The sequence below is a fragment of the Brassica oleracea genome, chromosome C7, assembly GCF_000695525.1.
Source record: "Brassica oleracea var. oleracea cultivar TO1000 chromosome C7, BOL, whole genome shotgun sequence".
Classification (NCBI taxonomy): domain Eukaryota; kingdom Viridiplantae; phylum Streptophyta; class Magnoliopsida; order Brassicales; family Brassicaceae; genus Brassica; species Brassica oleracea.
The window spans coordinates 42,662,055-42,685,958 of record NC_027754.1 but is presented as its reverse complement, the minus strand read 5'-3'; the positions used below and the strand labels follow the sequence as shown (position 1 = coordinate 42,685,958).

The window sequence follows — 23,904 nt, the reverse complement described above, 5'->3', positions numbered from 1 at the left end:
GATTAGTGTACTAGTTGATCTTATTTAATCAGAATACTAGTTGATCTTATTTAATCAGAATCTGACCCACAAATCTATTCAGTTCAAATATTTAAAATTTCTTAAGCGTTTGCGTTTTGGTTATAATGAGATATCAGATTGCCAAAAAGTGAATGGATTGACTTTCTCAAGCAACATTACTTACCAACGTGTTTTTTCTTAGCTCCATTTACGTTCTATAATTTCTTCTACTTATTTTTTTTCCACGCCCGTTGTACTATTTCTCATCGTTTGATTTCCCTCTTGAAGGAACATCATCTTCCTGAACTAAAAACATTAGCAGTTAAAAGGAAAATGAAAAAGGTCAACTTGGTTTTTTTCCCCTTTCGTCTTATTCAAAAAGTGATAAATCACGTTGCCATACTAGTTAAAACGAAACGAATATATTCGTTTTGATTCACGTGGCCTCGGAGAAACCATCATGAAACTTGGCAACACTGACTGGTCATGTAAACATAGTTGTGATAAAATGATAATTAAATCTGGTTAGTAGTTTAGTACCACATGTGTGTAAGGTAATTACACCACTACCACTAAATGTGTGCGTTATTTAACTTAATCATACATCCAATAAGAAATAATCTGATATATATATATATATATATATATATTTTACAGCGTAATTACAACACTACCACTAGATGTGTGCATTTATTTAACTTAATCATACATCCAATGAGAAATAATCTGTTATATATATTTTTATAACGTAAGTACACAACTACTACTAGCTGTGTGCGTTATTTAACTACTTAATCATAATTCCAATGAGAAATCATCTGTTATATATATATGCAACTAGCTCCCCTTCTAACAACTACCTTTACTTCTACTAACACAACCTTTCTTGCTCTAGCTCCCCTTCTTTGTCAAAGGTTAATTTTCTTTCGTCTTTTTAGCTGCTCTTCATTTATGTTTCAAAGTAGTTCAATTTAGGGATCCGTTGCTAATTTCTTACATAGAAAAAAAAACACCTGACTGGTGACTATTCTAGAAACAAGAGGAACGAATAGAAAAAGAATGTAGAGAAACAAAATTGCAGGAATGAAAATGAATGGTTGTTCCATCCCATATTTAACAAGGAATTAATTTGTTCTTTATTTCTCTACAAAAAAAGGAATGGTAGGGAATGAAAAGGAAAAATTATTCCTTATAAATGGTGATTTTTTTAAGGAATGTTAGAGAATGCATTTGTTCCTCGTGGTTCCTTGGTCACCATTCATAGAATATGACACATGGATTTGTTTACTTAGCTACAGTTGAAAGATTTATCTCCACTTTATCTCTGTATCTTGCAAACTCTTTGAGAAAATATAGTCATTAAATGTTTTCCTCAAAAATGGTAACTTCTTGTAGTGATTTTATTCACTAACGTATGGGTTAATAAACTTAAAATAGTTGCTGCAGGAACTATATTCCATGGCGCTAGTATTCTCTTCTTGTGGGCTAGGTGCTGTAATGAACCTCAGTGCTTTGAAAACCAATGTGAGCTCCTCACGCAAGAAATTTCTTACTTGTAAAAGAAGCAAGATAGTTGCAAGCAACCAAGGGACAAATACAACCGCAAGCTATTCTGCTCTCGCGACCGAGCCACTGACTAAAGAAGATCTCATTGCCTATTTTTCTTCTGGATGCAAAACAAAGGAAATGTGGAGGTACCACAACGGTTATCCTCTTCTATTTTACTCTTTATCAGTAATTAGTTGTCCCAGCTCACATTTTGTATTGTTTATGTGTCTCTTGGGTTGGGTGGTTAGAATAGGTACAGAACACGAGAAAATCGGTTTCGATGTCAAGACTTTGCGCCCTATGAAGTATGAACAAATAACTGCACTGCTTAATGGTATTTCTGAGAGATTTGATTGGGATAAGGTGATGGAGACTGGGACAATCATTGGTCTGAAACAGGTGATGTACTCTTTTTTTTTTCAACAATTAACATAATGTCATATCAGTTTGTTGAGAAAATTTTAGTATATCTCAGGGAATGCAAAACATATCATTAGAACGAGGATGCCAACTAGAGCTAAGTGGAGCACCTCTAGAGACTTTGCACCAAACTTATGATGAGCTCAATTCACACCTTTACCAGGTGAAAACTGTTGCTGAGGATTTGGGAATTGGTTTCCTAGGAATTGGTTATGAACCGAAATCTAATCTTGAGGATGCAACCATTGTGCGCAAGGTTCCTAATTCCTCCACAAACATATTAGTTCTGATGCAGTGAACGTGTCTTACTCTATCTCATTGTGTAACGGGTCAAAGTATATTCTATGTGCAGAGAAGGTATGACATTATACAAGGCTATTTAGACAGAAGTGGCTCAGGACCTGACTTGGGTCTCAGAACGTGTACTGTTCAGGTCAATCTAGACTATAGTTCAGAAACCGATATGATCAGGAAATTTCGCGCTAGTCTAGCTTTGCAACCTGTAAGAAACTTCAGGTCTAAAATTTTGTTTCTTTGGACTCAAAAACAATTTTTTGTCTCACTCTTTTGTTATATCCTTATCAAACAGATTGCGACAGCTCTATTCGCAAACTCACCTTTTAGTAATGGAAAACCAAATGGGTTTCTAAGTATTAGAAGGTTGGTTTATACATTACTCTTTGATGTAGGCGCTCATTATTCTTTTTTAGTATTAGTTCTTTTAATCTTTTGATATGTTTTGACAGCCATTTATGGATAGATACCGATAAGAACCGAACAGGAATGATACCTTTTGTGTTCCATGACTCATTCGGGTGAGTATCAGAATGTTTTAACTAATTCTTTGATCTTAGTTCAGAACAGTATGGTTAATCTTCAGCTTCTTGTTATAGGTTTGAGCGGTATGTCGAATATGCACTTGATATTCCAATGTGCTTCTTACACAGAAACAAAAGCTATCTCAATTGTAGAGGAATGACATTTCGGGTCATCTTCTTTTCAGAATGAATTTTAAACCTTTAAATTTTTATTTTGAGCCGGCTTATAATCCAAACAAATTTCTTGAATTTGTAGGATTTCTTGTCTGGGAAAACTTCTCATCTATCTCATGAACAGCCCACCATTAACGACTGGGAAAACCATATAGGAACAATATGGCCAGAGGTTGATTACTCTGTTTCAAGAACACCGTATCATATTGAACTCCCCGGTTTCTTGATTTAGTTTAGAGTAATTTTTAATATGATTATGTTCTGTAACTACGCTATTAGGTTCGGTTAAAGAGATATTTGGAGATGAGAGGAGCTGATGGAGGTTCCAGGGAGATATTGTGTGCCCTACCAGCTTTTTGGGTAATTACAAACCATCTCTTGAAAATAACCAAATACTTAATTTGCGGATTTATCTGATTTTGTAATTAAATCTCAGGTGGGTTTGCTATACGATGACGAGTCTCTCCAAACTGTTCTTGATATGATAGCTGATTGGACTACTGAAGAAAGAGAGATGCTTAGGACACAAGTAAACTAAAAAGAGAGATAAATAAAATCTTGTACTGTGCAATCTAATGAAATATTACCCTTTCAACCAATTCTTATTTGGTTTCAACAGGTCCCAGTCACTGGCCTTAAGACAATGTTTAGAGATGGTCCCTTAAAACATGTCGCAGAAGATGTCTTAAAGCAGGCAAAGGTGAAGTGTGTAATGTGTAATGTGTTTACTATATCATTATCCTTGTAATTACATATATTTATATAGAGATTATTTGATATTTCTCAGGATGGTTTGGAGCGTAGAAACTACAAAGAAACCGGTTTCTTGGATGCTGTCACCGAGGTAGCTATAACAGGTACTGTTTTATTTTTGTTATCAGCGGAAAGTATTCGTAGGATCAGTGTATATGAAGGTCCTATTTTTTTGGCAAAACCAGGTGTGACGCCTGCAGAGAAGCTCTTGAAGTTGTACAATGGAGATTGGGGACAAAGCGTAGATCCTCTGTTTCATGAAATGCAATACTAAGAAGACAAAATATCTTGGACATGAGATATAGAGATAAAACTCCTCTTATTTCTAATAACTTTATAAGCTGTCGTTTGGTGTGTGGAGAAAATGGTGACTCTCGGTCTCGGAATAAGAATTTTGTAGGTAACTTGTAAAAGAGTTTGATTAAGTGGCACAGTTCATGTGTGTTGAATCATCCTTGTCTAGATGCAGTATTTCTATTAAATCTACAAATATTTAAATTTTATTATTACTAGATAAGGAACCATATCGCACGGAAACTCATTTTCTAAAATTAAATATGTCATATTTTATAAAATATTTTTTAGATAAAAATGATTACAATTGCTTTTGATGAAATATATGTATTGCATTAGTATCTTATATACAACTTTATTTATTTATTAATAATACTAAAATTTATATTTAATTTACATGTTTTGTTGTAATGAAATTATAAATATATTTTATTATCCGTTTAGCTAAGTTATTTAAAATCTCAAAACAATTGAATATTTGAAACTAATAAAAAGAAAACACATTCCAATCTAATCATTTACTAAATTATTAATAAAATATGTTTTATTACCCATTTAGCTAAGTTATTACTTAAACGAGTTATATTTCTTTTTTTTAATGCTGATTTATTATGATATTACAATTATGAGAAATATTATATAGACGATCTGACAACCGACAATACTACCTGTCTTATAAGGATCTACGTCTAACTGCATCACCTGAACCGTCCTACGAAGATCACGCCTGACCGAGTTTACTTGCACCATGTTGAAGATCCCTTGTAAGTCTTTCTTCCATAGCCTGCATAATTGTTTAATAAATCGCTTTCTCCGGGAATTGAAACCTGGATCTACTGGTGTAGAAGAATTAATAAACTCTTAGTCAAACCATTGAACTAACGGGGCTTCCACAATTCCAGTTATATTTCTATCATAACAATTATTGCATGAATTTTTTACTCCCTAAAACACTTTATGACTTTAGATTTACAATACAAGAACTTGAGAGGCACATTAGTGTTGTTTGTCCAACATACCCTTCTTTCAACTCAAAAATTATTTTTTCTCTTGTCTCTCTAAGCCTGGATGCATCTGTCGTTATCAATAAATAAATTGGATATACAAATTACTGAATCAAGAATGCTATCCCTAATTGGCATCAACCTAAACAAACCTTCTTCTTTCCTCTCTTCATCATGTCTTCATCATTCTCAAGCTTCTCTCCAAAACATTTCTTTTCTATTTTATTGAGATTTGAAAAGTAAATAATTCTGACAAATACAAATCTTTTTGTAATGAAGATTTAAAGAAGGAAATAATGAAAAATTGAGAGATTAATGGTGGAGGATTGGCGAAATGGATTTCGAGAGGCGACGAATTTGAAACCTATGTTCGTGACGATCTACGCGACGTAATCATCGGCGCTCTCATCTCCTCTTTTTATGTATTCTCTGTCATTTACTCTTCCATGAATGGCTCCACCTCATGGTTCTCTTCTCCTCGTTTTTCCAGTAACCTCTTTCTCTTTCTCCGTCTATACATTTTCTCTATTAAAAAAGTTAGGATCTTTTTGTTGTTATGAGTTTGATTTCAAAATTCTTTTAATCAATTCTCGTTTTTGTTTTGTTAGATTTTTAGTGTTGTTGTGGATTTCAAAATCCAGATCTGCAAAGTCTTATTTCAAAATCCAGCTCTGCAAAAGATGTGTACGGGTAGCGTGTGGATGGGGTTGCGTGGATAGGTGGTGTGTGGATAGTTGGAGCATGGATGGGTTACGTATGGATGGTTGAATAGATCTCTGGTGACTAGTGGATGACTTCTAGTGATGTCTTGCTTGGTGAAGTGGTTGCAGGTGAGCCGTCCACAACCAATGTCTTGTTGTTGATTTGATACTCGTATTCCACCTTTATTGATTCAGTTAAGAGGTGATGTAAAATATGTTTATTTTTTGTTGTGCTTCTTGTTTCATTGGTTCTTATTGTACAAATATAATGAATGATCGTCTCAAATTGTTGCTTTATTATTGTACTTTGTTTTAGCTAATCCACAAAAATAGTTTTATCAGTCTATTGATAGTGGATCTATGATATCCACGATTAATCCATCCACAATTTGTATATCTACAATTCATTGATTCAAACAATATCACTCATACTATTTAATCAATATTATTTATACAAAATATAGATATAAAAGATATGTACGTTAAAATTGTTTGTCCATAACTTGCTCTCTCCACAAACAAAAACATTTATATATCTATGTCCACAAATATTTATATATCATTCATCCATGTCCACAAACATCTCTTCTATCTCATTAAAGGGTAAAATTGTCAAAAAATCGGATAGTTCCCACCAGAAAGTGTGTCAAATGTGAGAAGTGTCTCTCATTGTAAAAGAAAGACAAAAAGTGTCTTTTACTGTAACCAACTCTTATTGCATACAAGTGCATCTCTATCTTTTCAAGTTTCTTCTTACAATTTTCACATAATATTTAGTTCCAACCATTTCTTGAACAAATTTCAGTTACTTTTGCATGACATTTTATCAACTTCGACAATATTAGAATTACCAGTTTGTACTTTTTTTAAACAGTTACTAGTTATATCTCGATAATTAAAACAATTACTATTTCATATATTTATTTACCTGTTTTTAAGAAAGAATATAAAAAAATGGATTGTATGCATGTTGACTCATATTGATATGACCCTTCTCATTTATAGTATTGCCTTAAATTTTTGGAACTAATACAAATAAAATTAACTGAATTGATAAACCATAGATTTACCTTTTTTTAAATCATCAATGGTTTTTATTAGATTTTAAGCATTTTGAAGTTGAGGTGGTATTGAGATATAAATACTTTGGAATGTTATCAGTTTCTCAAAAAAAAAATTCTAAGCTTAGATTAAGATACAAGAATGACAAAAATAGTTCTTCATATTTATTGTATTCTACAAAGATCTTTGATAATTTTTTAACAATTTTTCTAGTTGTGATTATTGTGATTTTCTAAATAAATAGCACTTATTTCAAATTGGTGCAACATGAAATGTTTTAACCAATGCAATTATCAAATTGGTGCAACATGAAATGTTTAAACCAATGCAATTATTACGTTAATTTTGAAAATTTCTTTTAAATTGATGCAATCGTAGGATGAATAAACACATTGTTAGGAAGAAAATACACATTCTTAGACATGCAATTCTTCCAATAAGAAGACACGTTGAAGGATGATAGGATTTGTGCATATATAAAACACAACTAAACATTATGCCACCGCTTTAATACCAAACAATTTTTATAAAAGATATACACATACTTAGACGAGAAACCAGTCCTGAAAAACCTACACAACTAGATTTTGTCCAAATTCAAAAAATAAATAAGCATTTGCGAAATAAATGATAGGCGCATCCACAGTGAATGTGAATAAAGATGTCAATTGGGGATAAAGTTCAAACTGGATCTTGAAAACGGTGTATTTGGATCTCAAAAAGATAGTTTTGAAAATAATCGAATCTTTCTAGTTGAACATATTTGGGCTTAAATTCTTTGGGTTTAGTATAATAAACTCATAATAACATCTTAAAAAAATTATTTATATTTAAAATATTTAAATGGCTCTTTATATATTTTCATTTAAATCTAATAATGTTTTACTCCTATTTTCTATTTATAATTTTGAAGTGTTTGCAGAGGCATGCCTGAACCCATGGAAATGAAACGACTTATTTCTACACCCAAACTATCATATAGCAGCAGTTCCACACGATCTTTCACCCTCATCTCAGTTGCTCATATTTTAATTTTACCAACCTATTTCTCCCCAATTCAAAAGTTCGAAACCCGAACCCACATATCTTCGGTTATTCATCGATATAGTGGTTTGTAAGAGGTTAACTGAACCGAAAGACATAAAATAACCCGACCAGAGATACGATATGTTAACCCGGTTCGAATTCAGTTTTTAAAAACTCCCAATTATATGAACCTAACAAACGACAAACCCCATAAGCTCTCTCCTTCATCTGGTGAAAATCAAAGATGAGCAAGAATGCCGAAGTCTGAAGCTTGTCTATTCATCTCCTTCTTCGTCATTGTATGTCTCCTGATACACATTCTGTCGAATTGGAGGCTCATCTACAAATTCACCAACATCTTTCTCAATGTTGAAGTCATTACGCTCACATCGATCTTCAACATCAGAGTCATAACCAGTATCTCTTCGGCACACAACCACAAAATATTTACATCATTCAACGTTTCCTGTGACATTCTACAACAAAAGGAACCAAGATAACCAGATTATAAACTTTGGAATTAAACACAGAGTAAGCAAAAGTGATTCAAACTGTCCATAAAGAATCTCCCACTGTCGACGAAATCAGTTTGAAGATTCAGTCTTCAGTTGCCTCTGTCTGTCGTGAGTTGAGAGAAAAACAAAGAAATGGGTTTTTTTTTCCTTAATTAAAATCGGTTAGCATGTTGGGTTAGTTAAATGATGGTTTACCATCACAAATCTGGTCATAAAGGGATTATCTTAGGTTTAATTAGGTTTTCTATTGGTTAGACTTAAACTCAAAAACCAGTAAACCAATTTTAATCGGCTTGGTGTAGCTTTTAGTTCACACATAAAATTACATGTAGATTCGGGTTTCGAACTTTCAAATTGGAGGGAAATAGGTCCGTAAAGTTACATTATGGGCATTGAGACGAAAGTGAAAGATCGTGTGGAACAGCGGCTATATGATAGTTTGGGTGTGGAAATATGTCATTTTCCCTTCTTTTTTTTGCCGGTGAAATTGACTTACCGCAGTAAAAAGAGCTTACACCTACATACATACATTATTATACTCTTACATATCGGACAATTGACCAAGCTAATTTTCTTCTTTATTTTTGGTGAACAATAAAGTTGAATTTGCTTCAATTGTTCACTATATAATAGAGTTACTCTATAATATAGTGAAATATAGAGTAATGTTAATTTTTACTAAAAAATAATATTACTCTATTCTATCATTTACAATTGAAGATACTCTTATACTCTGATTAAACGACCACGTGGAACTCTTACTTCGTTACTTTATATACAAAAATTGTATGAAGTCAGTTCCATCACATATGGTTAAAATAACATGGCACGCATTTGTCATTACGATTTTTATATCATAGATATATACTAAAGTTTGATCTTAAGAGTTTAAGTTATTTTATTTTAACTTTTATAGTAGTATGTTTTAAGAGTTTATTGTATGTCCTAAAAAAAATCTTTTTGTTAAACAGTGTGTTTTCCCCGATTTTTATTCATAAGAAGGTGTTCGAAACAAAATCCCGAAAATAAAAGTATCTTTGTAAGAAAAAGAGATAAACATGAATTTCATAATTTAGGTTAATGATTCCAAATACTTTATTAGCTGTTTGAAAATAAAAGATTTTAATTACTTGGTCATAAATCTATATATATTTTAAAAAACTAGATCCCACTAAATTATAAGATTTCGTAATTAGATAATTAAGGGGAATATATAAGAATAGATGACGATCCTATCAGAGACTATATATATAGGATGGGCTTATCATATTTTGCATAATTAATCAATTTCAATGGGATATCCACCTAAACGATCTCTGGAATGGATCGACATACGATTGATATTTGTTTTTTCGATGATGATCTTCTTCCTTATACTTATTTTTCTCTCCCTTTGTGTCTTCCTCTTCTTACTCCAACATGCAAAGACCTACAACAAAAACGACGACGACTTATTAGCGACATATCATCGAAGATCAGAGATAGAATCTCCAACGAGCTAGAAGGAGAGCAGTTTTTTTTCACTTGTAAACTTGTTGGTGTTTAAATTAAACGGTGTTTGCTTCTTTTCTTTTTTTTTTCTACTCAAAACGTTGCCCTATAGCCTCTTGTCTCGGGCTTTGCGTATGTAGTTTATTCAGTTTCTTATTTTTCTCTTGATTTAACGAGCATGTTGTGCACATGGCTTACAAATTCTAAATCATTTTTTCGCCTCAAATTATATTAAATTTTGAACCAAAAAATATTTTTAAAATATATCCCCGCACTTTTAAAATTTACCTAAAAGTTTATTGGCAAAAAATGTGACGTGGTGACGTGGCTTCACGAGAAACTTTTATTTAGTAAAACGCTTAGGTGTCACGCATAGAACGTTTCTCACCAAAACTGTGAATTTAATGCGTTCACACTAACATTCTTCTAAAAAAACTTCATATCATCTATATTTTTCTCGACAAACATTTTTACGTGATAAGCCTCCAGCTTCAAGTTCGATTACTTGATTTATCAATCCTCTCAATATAATCATAGCATCAATAAAGATTCATTATTCCTCTATATGTTTCTGTTAAAAATAGTAACATATCTGATCTATCGCCATTAAGTAGATAGATCCATAGAGACGACAAAGCGATGAAACTTTACTACATGCCAAGTGTTAATGAAAGAACTTTTTTCTCCATACATGTTTTCATGCATTTAGTAGAGCACTCACGTTCTTGAGAACCGCCTCTCATTGCTGAAAGAGGACGTTGAAAATCTATTTCTAGATAAATATGCCGTACTCGATTTTGTTACTGCTCGATAAGGTGATCTCTGTTTCGAAGAGACTGAATCACTGTAAATCGTCTCGGCTTAGTGTATTAGTCTTCTCGAGCAAGCAATATAAGCATGTGAGTGTCACCACCTTCGCGATATGAGAGATCTGCATTAGACGACCTTGAAGTTTGGAGCTGTATTGAGGGATTTATGATCAAAATACTACACACATATCAGTATGACATTCCTAGCGGCCACCCTAGCAACATCAACAATAGCCTTCGAATTTTAAGCCTTTAGACTCATTTTTATTCACTTAAAACCTATAAAACTCATTACTATTCATTATTCTTCTTATTTTTGGTATTCTAAAGGTGTGTGCAACATGGAGAAAGTGGAGAAAACTTTAATGAGTGAGTTTTATCTCTTTAAAGCTTGCAACATGGGGGATGGGTTGTCTATCATGAGTTTGGTGGCTCTTTTGGCCTAACTTTCTCTACCTTTTCTGAAGAGGCAAGACTGTTTTGGCCATATGAAGGGGCAAAAGGTGTTCTATAATGGAAGAAAGTGGAGATTAACTTTTATGAGTGTGTTTTATGCTTTATGCTTTCACATGATGGATGTGTTGTCATCCTCCTTTACTTAGGCTATAAAAGAGACTGCAAGGGGAAGGAGGAAGACACACAATACACAGAGTACAATACAACAAAGAGTAGAGAGTGAAAGTTTTATAGTTTCATATTTTGTATTTTGAGAGTTTGAGAGAAAACATTTGTTCTTGAGCTGTTCTTCATTGTTCATCATCTATTCTTGAGTTTTAATTTGGTTTTGCTTGTTTAATCCTTGTTTATCTTTATTCTCTGTTGTATCTACTTGAATATGCTTCAATCTATTATGAGATTAAGTGTTTTCATGGAGATTAGTGAGTAGTTTCCTTAAGAATTCATGGGTTAGGGAGATTAGAGTAACTTAGTGAAGATCTATGGTGTTATTGTATTAGATCCTTGTATGAACTTGCTTGTTGAGTATTTTTAATGCTTGTTTAGTCTTGATCACTCTAAACCTGATTTCTAAACACTTCTCATCAGACATGATTAGATGAAGTGTTTGAATCAACTCAACTAAGCTCTAGTGAGATTAGCCAAGGACACTTGATGTTAAAATTGCTAGATAGTTATTAAACTTGAACTTAAAGATTGCTTGATTGAATTAAGCCAAAGACATTTGATGTTTAATGATTTCTAAGCAAATGGACATTTACCTAGACATAGGACTTGTCTAGAATTGTGTTTAGACTTAAGAGATTACTCTGATTGAAAGCTTGTCACCTAGATTGGATCTTAGTTACTTGAAGTCAATTCCCAATACCCATGGATTCTCCTTAGTATTTGATTGAATTCTTGCACTTATTTCTTGATTGGATTTGAGATCACCTTGTTTATATTTCTAGGATATTAGTTTGTTACAAATCATCTATCTTCTTGTTTGCTTAGATTAGGAAGGTTTGTGTATTCTTGGTGTTATAAGTCTCTAGTTCTCTGTGGATTCGATCCTAAAATGCTACAATGACATACCATTCGATTGTGGTATTGTTGGCACATTAGGTTAATTGGTGTGTGCTTAAACGCGTAATCAAAGATGAGAAGAAATTTTCAGGAACGAACCACCAGCAAGTCTCACGTGCTGGTCGCATCTAGAACAACCTTTACAATTTAGAGGGTCAAATAACTTTTAATTTCTTTTATTATGCAACTATGTTTTCTGAATCTAAAGGAGACATAGTTTTTTTATTTCACACAGTTATTGTTTTGCTTATAATATGTTATTGATCCACATTTTTTCGATTTTATTTGTTAAACCTCTAAGTACATAACTACTACAACGTGATAAGCGAAATATAAAAAAAATTATTTTCCAAAACTTCTTCTTAAAGTTGCAAAAATCATATATTGAATTTTAATATTAATTAGTGAACTAATTATAAAAAATATTTGGTTTCGTCCTGAGAACAATCGTACTTTTAGTTCTATCTAACTATCGCTTAAACTATACCTTATGTTAAACATAGTCATAATATATAATTTTAATATTAATATAGAAATCTTATTCCACGCAAAGCGCGGTTTACTATCTAGTATCCTTACTAAATTAAAAGGAACACAAAACGACGATGAAGTTTCTCTATGATTTTGAGTTCCAACTATTAAAGTTGGTCATTCAATGGTAAGTAGTTTGTAAAAAGAAGATCGCAACTATTAACTTTTTATTCAATCAAAAAAAAATTATTAACTTTTGAACATCAATCACACGAACACTTTTGAACATTAATCACACGAACACTTACGGGGTAAACTTGTAACGCATGATAAATAAATATAATTAATAAATTCCATTGAAAGTGTTTATATCACTCGTAGAATAAAACAGAAGCAGAAAACAAAATATTGAGAAGTTCATTCCACTTATAAAGACGATGACAAGAATAGTATTGTAAATGCTTTTTCTACAAAAAAAAAACTAATAACAAATTGAACTAGTCCCATGATTAAAGAACAAACCATTAAGTCTTCAAACCCGATTGAGGATATCAGATCCCTGGACCCTGGTCCACGTCGTGGTCGCTGGTCCCCTCATCAGTTCTCAGATTAGTATATGAGGGTTTATCAAGAGATAGCCACTGACGAACATGAAAAAATACTATAAGGCTCAAAAAGATAAGCCAAAGGAATATGCCTCCGACTGCCGCATACATTAACATTAACGTTTCTTCCAAGGAGAGTTCACCATCATCATCCATGGTAGAGCAATCGGCAATGTGTTCAACTGAAACAAGTTTTTGTGCTAAACAAAGTTTTCAGTTTTTCCCTTAATAACGGAAACATACATATATATGGTACTAACTCCTAATCAGATTTGACTTGAGGGATATGACTTTGATTAATTGTTGATAAGTATTAATTAATCGAATATTACTTTCTGAAGATAATGATCTAGAAAAGATTACGCAACAAACGTAACCACAAGATCTTTGTTGTATAAACAAAACCAACACACACAAATCTTTGTTGTACATATGATACGTCTTCAAATAAAAGGCTAATTAATGAAGTAAATCCCGTAAGAAAAAATTTTAAGAAAAAATAAATAATTAAGAGCAATAAAAACGATAAATACTGAAGTTTTTAACCATTAATCCATATAAAATATTACCACCACAACAAAATTTATAAAATACTAGTATTCGATGACATTCCCTAAATATTAGACATGAATACCAGTTAATTTGTTATCTATGGTAAAAGGTTAATAAATCCTATATATATAAACTTGTTATTCCTAACTCCTAATCAGATTTGAGTGATATGACTTTGATAAATATTAATTAATCGAATATTACTTTCTGAAGATAATGATAGAAAAGATTACACAACAAGATCTTTTTGTCGTATATCAACAAAACCAATGCACACCAATCTTTGTTGTACATATGATACGTCTTTAAATAAAAGGCTAACTAATTAAGTAAATCCCATAAGAAATAATTTTAAGAAAAAAGAAAGAAAGTAACAGCACTAAAACGATAAATACTGAAGTGGTTAACCATGAATCCATATATTACCACAACAAAATTTATTAGATACTAGTATTCGATGGCATCTCTATAGTATTATTTGAGAAGTCAGTTTTCTATGTGTCGCTCTCACATTAACTCTCACGATAGTCGATTACACTGATACCCTTAATGAATTAATTTACATTTAAAATATTATTATTTTTATTTATTTTAGTTTCCTTTTAAAAAAAATCCGAAAAATTTACACATATAATAAAAAAGGAAATTTTTTATAAAGTTAAAAAAGAATTGAAAAAAGAAAATATATGTATATATAATATAATTTCATAAAATAAGAAAGTTCATAAAATAGTAATATTACATTTAAAAAATATTTTTAAATAACATAAAATACAATTTTGAAGTAATAAAATACTTTCTTCATATCTATATTTTCTTAGATGAAAATTATAAATTTCTACATAATGTGATTTCATTAAAAACAATTTACACAGATAATCTTGATATTAGAAAAAGAAATATTATTTCTTTTAAAACTAAAACATAATTTTAAACAATACAAAAAAATTCAAAGTAATAAAAATATTTCATATATCTATACATTTTATTAGATGATTACATAAAATAATTAAGTAACATAAACTGATATATATATGTTTAATTGTCTAAAAATAATTTATAATTAGTAATACTCAAATGTTTTATTTATTTTTCATATATTTAGTTGACTATAATGTCTTTCAAATACAGCAAAAAAAATATCAATAAATTATTTTTTACTTATATAATATTATTTTTAAATACAATCACATTTTTTTACTGCTTATTTTTAAGAGATATTAAAAAAACTAAAAATAATTTTCAAAATAAACATCGTTTGATCAAATAGTTACAAAATAGTTTAATGAGGTAGATATATAATATTTTATCATTATTAAAGTTATTTTTTCTTAATATTAAATTTTCTTTTAAATTTTATGTTTTTATGTTAGTAACTTAATAGAACCATAATCAAAATACCAAAGCAAATCTGAATTCTCATTTTTAAGATTATTTAAAATAAATTTTAGTCTTCATTAAATAAATCAAAGGTATAAAGTTATTTAGAATTTATAAAATATTTTAATTATTGTAAATATTGATATGTACTCATGAGATTTCAAAAATGTATTAGTTACTTACGCATGTAACTTCCTATTGATCATCGTTTTATTTTTTAATATTTTTTTTTACAAACATCAACATATAATTTGATAAATATTATGAAAATACATGCACATTTGACTTAATTATAATAAAAAATAATTATACTTCATTTTGAATTTGAAAGAATATATGTAACTCAATATACTCACAACATGAGTGATTCGACTAATCCAACTTATATCTAAAATCATATATTTAACTACGATAAGAATATATAATTTTATAAGAATAGTAATTTATTTTATAAATATAAATCATAGGACAACTCAAAGCATATTAAAAATGAAAATAGAATATTAACCACCTTTTACAATTTAGATCTTTTGTAAAATTTATATATATGCATGAGACTTCAGAATATTGTCGTTTCGTTATATTAATTTATGTAATTTGGAATCAGACACTTTAATTTATTTATTTTATTTCATTCTAAGCACAATATATCTTAAGTTATACATAATCTTCATAAAATGTATTCACATATCTAAGACAACAACTACCTAAATGTAAATAAGAAATTAACCAAAATTTTAATATATAGAACAAAAACATTACAGTTGAATTCGTAGATGCAATCCAATTTACCTAAATGATAACTAAATCAATTGAAAAACAACAAAATCGATTAGATATAACATATATAAAATCATATGTATAATTAAAGGAACATAATATTATTAATATAAATGATGCATTTAAATTATCAATTAATTTAAAATTAAAAGTAAGTGACAATCAATTATTATAATATATTTACTTTAAAAATATTTATACTCGTGCATGAGCACGGGAAAATCACCTAGTTCCTTATTAGTAGACATGAATACAGGTAGGTCGATGTCAAAAAAGAAAGAAAGAATACTGGTAGGTCTATGTAACATCCAGTTAATTTGTTATATATGGTAAAGGGGTTAAAAGAATCGTTTTGATTAGTTTTGTCATTAAATTGCATTTATATTTTTGGTTCGAAAAAAACTCTAAAGTTAAACGTTGTTGAATTTGAACTGGAGTAGTGAAAATATAGATTGGTTTGTAATATTGTGCAAGTAAAGTCACAAAAGAAAACTCATGTGGTTGTTTTAAATAATAAAACAATTCTTTCAAGTTTTTCAAAAATTAAGGCACTAAGAGCATAATTATTGGGGGTTTTTAGAGTGAGATTTTTATCGGAATATAAGAATCCGTCTCTTAACTTTTAACTACAAAAGGTAAGAACCGACTCTTAAAACTCTTATTTAAAAACTGGTTCTTAGCTTTTTTAGTTAAAAGTTAAGAGACAATTTCTTAACTTCTGCTAAGAACCTCACTCTAAGAACCCCGGGTTAATCATGGTCTAACAAATGTTGACATATACGTGCCGAGTAAAAAGGTGTGGGAGACCCATTAGCCATTGGGCGCTGGTAGTTGGAGCGTTACAGTTTCAATATTCATATTTTGTGTGAATGTTTTTAAAAAGGTTGTGTGAAAGTTTGAAGAAGATTATTCACTTTGAATCAAACATCATCCCATCTAAACCTCAAATACGAACTAGTTCCTCTCTCTAACGATGGCATCGAAATAATTATATCTGGCTTGACTGAAAACATCGGTATGTTAGGCGGTTTGTCTTGATCGACCAAAATTGATTCGAGATCTCGGTACGTCTTCTACCATCAATATAACTATCATACGGCTTGTACCTACATGGCTACGTCTTTATATCGTTTCGCCTAATTCATGATTATAAACTAACGATAGAGTGTGTTCAAAAAAAAAACTAACGAGAGAGTCAATCTAAAGATAATAACAATGGTTTCTATAATAAGTCAATGATAAGAACGCTTATATGTATAGAATGCCATGTAATAATAACAATCTGAAAGATTATAATTGGATACAAATTCCATAAGAATCATGAGATCAGTAATTGAATACAAATTCCATATGAATCATTGTAATAAAGCAAGTTTCGAAAAAAGAGAGCAAGGTTTAAAGCCCCTAAAGAAAAACTACTAATCTTTTATGAGATCAGTGACTGTCTCTAGATATCAGTCGTCGTCTGAAATCTCCTGGATGGTCTCCCCGGCCGGCAAACTCCCGAGTTCGATGTCACGTAAGCGTCTGTCTTCCCTATTAACATCATTATTAGTCACCCACTCCAAAAATACCAGCCACATGACAAAATAGAATCCGACAAAGTATATGATGAAGATGATACACTTGCTCCCAAGATCTATTATATGATCACGCCTTACGTCCAACGTTGCATTAGAAAAAAACGGAGGAGGTGCCGCAGATTCCATTCTTAATACTAAGCTGAGCGATGAATATATATATATATATATATATATATTGGGATAACTAAAACAATTGTGATACGCCTTCTAATATATATTATTTCTGCGAGCTCTAATTCAACCTACATTAATTACGAATTCTATGAAAGAAAATATGGAACTTTTATCGACTCTAGATTTTATTTTATTTTATTTAGTTAATGGAATTTTTTTATGGTAAGGTTATTTTGTTAATGGATATGCTCTTAAATATCATCAAAAATATATGCTCTACAGATAACTTCGCCAAGTTCCAGTAGCCAACCAATACACAAAATATAATCTATAACATAAACAATAGTTCTTTTATAAGTATATAAACAAGAGTTTAAGAAAATAGGAATTCTTACATAGAGTTTTCAACTTATTATAAGCGTAAATATATATAAATATTAATATTTACTTATATTTTAAACAGAGTAAAACAATTCGATATGTTTTTCATCATTATCCAATAAAACAAAGTATAATAACTTTATTTTATTACCTTTAAGAATGCTCTAAACGATTTATGTGATTGGTAAAATCGAGGAGGGGGTTTGACTTTACTATTTGTTACTAATTATTTAGATACAGTAAAATAAATCTCCTGATCTATATATACGTCGTTGGTATCTCTATAAAAACTTTCACAACTAACTGCATTCACAGGATTTAGCAAAACAACAAGGTTTATAGTCTTCTGGAATCCTTTCGCTAACACCATGGATACATCACGCTATGAGGAAACTGTAGTAGTGTTGCTTTGGATAATGGTGGTGATGTCCGTCATTGTTTTTCTTTTCGGTTCTTGTATTTGTGTTAAATGTTCCTTGCGGGCATGTAAAGAGAACGATGAAGAAATTGTGCATCTGAATATCAAAGCATGAATCTAAACCCAAGAGCATGAAAGATGGACAACGATCAAGGCAAAGCATAACCTTTGCAAATCAAGATATTTTTAGTGATTAGGAATTAGGGAAAAGCTTTAAGACTTTTACTCTTAATAGGGTTTATCGTTCGAAGTTCTTTTTATTTTCTGGTTATACGTGGGTTTTAAATATTTGCTTGATTTTTATTACGTTCTTTATGTTTTCTTATGGAATTTGCTTCATCAGTCTCTCTTTTCTCTCTGTTAAAATACATGAAATTTACATCAATAATCTTGTGGTTATCTATTTACCTTTCCTGGCAATTACTGTTAAACAATATTTCTTATTATCATAAATATTAATTCGAAAGGGAATATGGATAAAATTTTAAAGTTGGTACGATTAGTTACTATCATATCCCTGATAATATTTTAAACAGAATAATAAAGAATAAAGATAGGAAAAATACATAATTTTCAAACGTATGGATTATTTTCTAATACTTAAGATATTGAGTGGAGAATAAGGAGAGAATACAAAAGAAAATATCATTTTATAAACGAAATATAATTCGATTCAAGGTAAAAGAATGGAATAAAGTGATGAAACTTTTTCTCTGTGAATGGTACGAAGAGAGAAAACAGAGAAAAGTTTTTGAGAAGAAATTTTAAGTGATTTAAATAATTTAAATATTCTTGTCGATTAGTTATAACTTATAACATCGGTGTAATATTTAGCCACTCAGTTTCGAAAAACAAATATATTTAGCCACTCCCCCATACATTACGTAAGACTAAACCAGAATGGTTTTGAACCAACATGCTCAAATCTCATCTTCCACCTATACTAAACACGTGGAGGATGCGAGAGACAATAAGCATTCTCACTCCACGTGAATAGGTTTATTCCCAGACAAGTGAAACAAAAATTCTCACATAAGAGCATTGATTGTTGCCAAAAGAAAGTTAACACTTCAAAGTTCAAAGTATTGATTTGCAACTAAAAACAAGATAACAATTTTTTCAAAACGGTTTTAACAAACAAAACATGAAAGATAAGAAAGGCCAATGAGGAGGAGCTTCACTTGGTTCCACCGGATAACTTCGAGTCTCAACCACACTCCATTCATTAACTACTGCATAATTTTACCCCAAATAATAAACAAATTGATTACATAGCTTTTACAAATATAAATTCGGATTTCTGTTATATAATTCAGGTTTCTTACCGAACTCTCTTGATTTCACTTCTTTCCTATCATGTCAATGACTAGGGGAAGACCTGCTGCAAGGAATATGCCAATCACTCCAAGTCCAACAATCGATGCAGCTGTTCCAAATTTGATTCCATATGAAGCTTTCCATCCTCCCACTGATGTTACCTGCACAGCTAGTGTTGCAGCAGAAGTAACAGCACATCTTGTTCCCCAATCCTTTATGAATCCACCCACTAGCAGTGGAACCACAGCTCCAGCCAACACCCATGGAACTTGACTGAATGACTTATTTAGTTCTGGCAGGCCTTTTGCATCAGGATCCTGCAAGTTAATCAAAAAAAAAAAAAATAGAATTTATCAATAAATTCTACTTATAACAAATTTTGCTGAAACTATACTTACCATAGATATCTTAGTCACGATGTTGTTAAACACGCTGCCGACAACAGTGCCACACAAGGTCATAAATCCAAGTGGAAACATGATCTTGGTTTCTTTGTTGGCAAAAGTCACCATCAGCGCTGTGGTGGAGATCAGATTGGCCGTAAGGACTCCAAGCTCGTCTCCACTTATATATCCTTTAGGAGCAACAGCTGTAGTCATCCAAGTGGGGAGCAGACCTTGAAATCTCTCCAGTGGAGATCCAGTGAGCAGGTTATCCTGAAAGCACAATTGATTATCACAAAACTCCATAACAAGCTAATTTGAAAGAGGGTTTAATTACCTTGTTGTAAAGCTGCTGGTATACAGCAAGCTGTTCCACATTGGTGTTGTTTTCTTGGAGAAGTTTCTCAAACTGTTCATGAAGCTTGCTTTCCTCCTTCTTCCAGCTTTCCTCCTTCTGGTTTTGCTCATTGAGCTGCTTCTCCAACTTTTCTTCAAGAAGTTTTAGTTCCCTCTTCCAGCTTTCCTCCTTCAGTTGCTCCTCAAACTGTTCTTTAAGGTCTCTTCTCTCCACCACCCAGCTTTCCTCCTGCAGCTCCATACTCTTCCTTAGGTCACTGAGTTGCTTCACAAAGTTGATTCTTTCCATCTTCCAGCTTTCTTCCTTCAGCTCCAAACACTTTTTTTGGTCACTGAGTTTCACCTCGTGGTCACTCATCACAACGACCATCACCTGTTCTCGCTGAGTCAGCTTCTCTCTCAGATTCTTAGTTTCCTCCTCGAGATGATTGACCATCTTCTCAAGCTCTTCAAAGTCTGGTATGAAAGAAAAATGATCCAATAAGCCATTTGTCTATTAACAGTCGTAAATAAAATGAGAACAGAAACCAAGTGTTCTTCAACCATCCGCCTCTAACAATATTTTATCACTAATCTCTTAAAACCAACAGGTAAAAGCTCAAAATCCCACCAATATTCAAAATAAACATTTCTCTAAAGCTCTCTAAACATCAATCAATCTCATAAAACCAACATTTAAAGCTGTAAAGCCATCAGACATTCAAAATAAACATTTTTCTAAAGCTCTATGAAAATCAATCTCATAAAAGCTCTAAACCCCCACCAATATTCAAGATAAACATTTCTCTAAAGCTCTATAAACATCAATCTCATAAACCCAACTTGTAAGAGCTCAAAACCCCACCAATATTCAAAATAAACATTTCCCTAAAGTTCTATAAACATCAATCGTAAAACCAACATTTTAAAGCAGTAAAAACAACAAACATTCAGATTAAAATTTCATTCAGATACCAACATCAATATGCTTCAACGTTTTGGAACTTTCTACTACATAAACAAAAACGAAAAAGAAGGAAAGATCTAACCTCCTTGAGATCCCTCAGAGTAGAGCTCATCTGTTTTCATCATGCTTGCTTCCATCTCTTACAACAACGACAAAGAAGGAAGATCTCAGAGACTTTCTACTACACATTCAAAAACGTCAAAAGAAGGAAAGATCTTACCTCCTTGAGATCCCTCAGAGCCGAGCTGCTTCTGTGCATCAGTTCTCTTCCTGCTTGCTTCCATCTCTTCAGCTCTGTAGCTACTAAGAAAATGTATTTCCTTTATTTGCGAAAATGTGAAGAGAAATCTCTTTAACCCAGAGAGAGAGATAGAGAGAGAGAAGCAACGTATGCGACTAACCTCTGGTTTCTCTCGTCATCACCTGGTCTCCGTACACTATAACTGTACGCGGAACGTCTTAAGTAAGAATAAGGACAAAGCTGAGAATACTAAACAAATATATATATATATATATATATATGATTTTCGAGAAGTTGATTTTACAGTGCGTTAGAGAGAGAAAAGGCATCATCGTTTACGTGTGGAAGTAAATTATTACAGTGTAGAAGAAATTAAATGATTTTCGTGGAATCTTTACTGGTTATTTTACAATGCATTAGAGAAAAGACATCATCAATGCAATATCCCTCAGCATCATGCATGAAGATAGTTCGTGTATCTGATAGACGTTTGGATATTAATTCAATCCATCCCGTTGGGTCCCACCTTGCGATTTATGTCCATTTTATATTTTTATTATGATTGTATTTATACACAGTACACCTATGTAAAAATTATATGACATGGTTGATGTTGGCATATATGAACAATGTATTTGATACTTATTTCATCCGACTACAACTTTATTAAGACATGGTCATGGTTTATATTTCTTTTTAAACTTTATGGTGATGTTTCTTCCATTCTTGTTTTATCCTTGTTCTTCTTTTCTTTGAAGCTATCTCTGTTACACATTTGGCAAATATACTATTCAAAAGGTTAAATAACAATGTACATGTATAACCCATTTAGTATAAAAAAGCGGACCCATTTAGCATAAAGCTGAATCGGTAGATTAACGACAAAATAAGTAAAATAACAATATGTGTTGTTCAAAACAACGTACATGTACATGTATACTACCTTTTTGTTGCTCGGAAAAAAAAAAATTCACGACGAAACAAGTAAGGTAACGTAACATATTAAAATTCATAAAACAAAATGAGTAAAAGAATGAGCTTTCTCTCTCATTCTCTCCTAGAGAGAGATTTCTCTCTCAGTTCCTCTTCCTCTTATGAGGTTTGAGATAGTTTTGAGAGTGTGAGGGATCGCGTTTGTAGAGGTCCAGAGACTCCGGGATGATGAGACTTTCATAGATCGTCATCGTCGGTGTTTGACTCCGGGGAGTGGAGGTTTATTCAACCTCTCGCGCCGCCGGCTTTGGTGGTTCGCCCCTTTTCTCTGTTGGGTGTGACACAACGGGTGGTGAAAAAAGGAAGTGAAGATGAGGAAGGCAATCGCTGGAAGAGGCGATGGTGTTGAAGGGGTATGCGTTTTATACGCATGATCTGGACGTGATCCGGTGTGTGTCGGAGAGATGAAGCTGATGAAACCCGATACCTTTAATACAGTTGTTAGAGGTGGGTTTCATCGGAAAATGGTGGAGAATAGAGTTTCTCCGATTTGGCTCTGGAATTGATGCTTGAATGATTCGATAATCGCCGATATTTTCTTTGCTGGTGGTCATCTTTGGCGTTGAAGGCTTGTAGTCGTCTGGTGTGTTTTCCGGCGATACGAGGTCTCTGGCCGTGTATGAATTGAAGCGGTGCCGTTCAGGCGGCGAGGAAAGAAGTGGTGGATGGGTGGCGCGTGTCCCTGCGTTTGGGTTTTCTTCAGCACGTGGCGTTCATGCTTCATGAGGTGTCCGGACGCGTGTGTCGCGTTGACGGTGATTCTCAACGCGTGGATGGTCACGTATGTTTGGTTGACGCGCGTTTACGTTTGTGGGTCGATTGGGCTTTAGGCCCATTGGTTTCTGTTTTGTTATGTCCATCTTGTGGGCTTTTAGTGTTTTTTCTGTGTTTTTGGACTTCGGCCCAGCACTTTAATAAAAGATGGAAAAAAAAATTCATAAAACAAAATTCAAAAAAATCATAAAAAGTCAATAAAATTCACAAAAAATCACAAAAAATATTTTAAATGATTTTATTAATAAAATAAATATAAAAATAATTATAAAATTTTGCAAAAATAAAGGATTCACAAAAATATTTATATTATTTTATTAATAAAATAAATATAAAATATAGAAAATCTAAAAAATCATAAAAATCAAAACAAATCATAAAAATTCACAAAAATCAAGAATAAAATTATATATGGTTTTATAAAAGCGACTAAGGAATATCGTGCATTGAGTGCTATGAACTGGCTACCCTCA

At 31.9% G+C, this 23,904-nt stretch overlaps 2 protein-coding genes across 3 annotated transcripts; one reads left to right on the top strand and one right to left on the bottom strand.

Annotated features, from left to right (window-relative positions):
- Nucleotides 1–865: 865 nt before the first annotated feature.
- LOC106304686 (glutamate--cysteine ligase, chloroplastic-like) lies at nt 866–4,084 on the top strand. The gene is made up of 14 exons (XM_013741084.1): nt 866–914; nt 1,447–1,694; nt 1,797–1,947; nt 2,024–2,224; nt 2,321–2,470; nt 2,558–2,628; nt 2,715–2,783; nt 2,862–2,955; nt 3,043–3,132; nt 3,240–3,320; nt 3,397–3,489; nt 3,580–3,660; nt 3,748–3,817; nt 3,899–4,084. Exons 2-14 carry the CDS (start codon nt 1,459–1,461, stop codon nt 3,985–3,987), a joined length of 1,476 nt encoding a protein of 491 aa, XP_013596538.1. The 5' UTR covers nt 866–914; nt 1,447–1,458; the 3' UTR covers nt 3,988–4,084.
- Nucleotides 4,085–19,350: 15,266 nt separating this feature from the next.
- On the bottom strand, nt 19,351–21,811 carry LOC106305003 (autophagy-related protein 11-like). 2 transcript variants are annotated; one of them, XM_013741383.1, is made up of 6 exons: nt 21,644–21,811; nt 21,506–21,562; nt 20,458–20,933; nt 20,136–20,393; nt 19,746–20,054; nt 19,351–19,652 (listed from the first exon to the last, which is right to left on the bottom strand). In XM_013741383.1, exons 1-5 carry the CDS (start codon nt 21,705–21,707, stop codon nt 19,761–19,763), a joined length of 1,149 nt encoding a protein of 382 aa, XP_013596837.1. In that variant the 5' UTR covers nt 21,708–21,811; the 3' UTR covers nt 19,351–19,652; nt 19,746–19,760. The 2 variants fall into 2 exon arrangements, with proteins under 2 accessions (XP_013596837.1, XP_013596838.1); XM_013741384.1 differs by lacking the exon at nt 21,506–21,562.
- Between the last annotated feature and the right edge of the window lie 2,093 nt (nt 21,812–23,904).

What these genes read in the sequence shown, in the direction of transcription:
- LOC106304686 (XM_013741084.1), top strand. Translation starts at nt 1,459, where the DNA reads ATGGCGCTAGTATTCTCTTCTTGTGGGCTAGGTGCTGTAATGAACCTC. An exon ending in AAAACAAAGGAAATGTGGAG is followed by an intron (nt 1,695 to 1,796) that starts GTACCACAACGG and finishes TTGGGTGGTTAG; the next exon opens with AATAGGTACAGAACACGAGA. An exon ending in GGGTTTCTAAGTATTAGAAG is followed by an intron (nt 2,629 to 2,714) that starts GTTGGTTTATAC and finishes ATGTTTTGACAG; the next exon opens with CCATTTATGGATAGATACCG.
- LOC106305003 (XM_013741383.1), bottom strand. Translation starts at nt 21,707, where the DNA reads ATGGAAGCAAGCAGGAAGAGAACTGATGCACAGAAGCAGCTCGGCTCT. An exon ending in CTCTGAGGGATCTCAAGGAG is followed by an intron (nt 21,563 to 21,643) that starts GTAAGATCTTTC and finishes CGTTGTTGTAAG; the next exon opens with AGATGGAAGCAAGCATGATG. An exon ending in TCGTGACTAAGATATCTATG is followed by an intron (nt 20,055 to 20,135) that starts GTAAGTATAGTT and finishes ATTAACTTGCAG; the next exon opens with GATCCTGATGCAAAAGGCCT.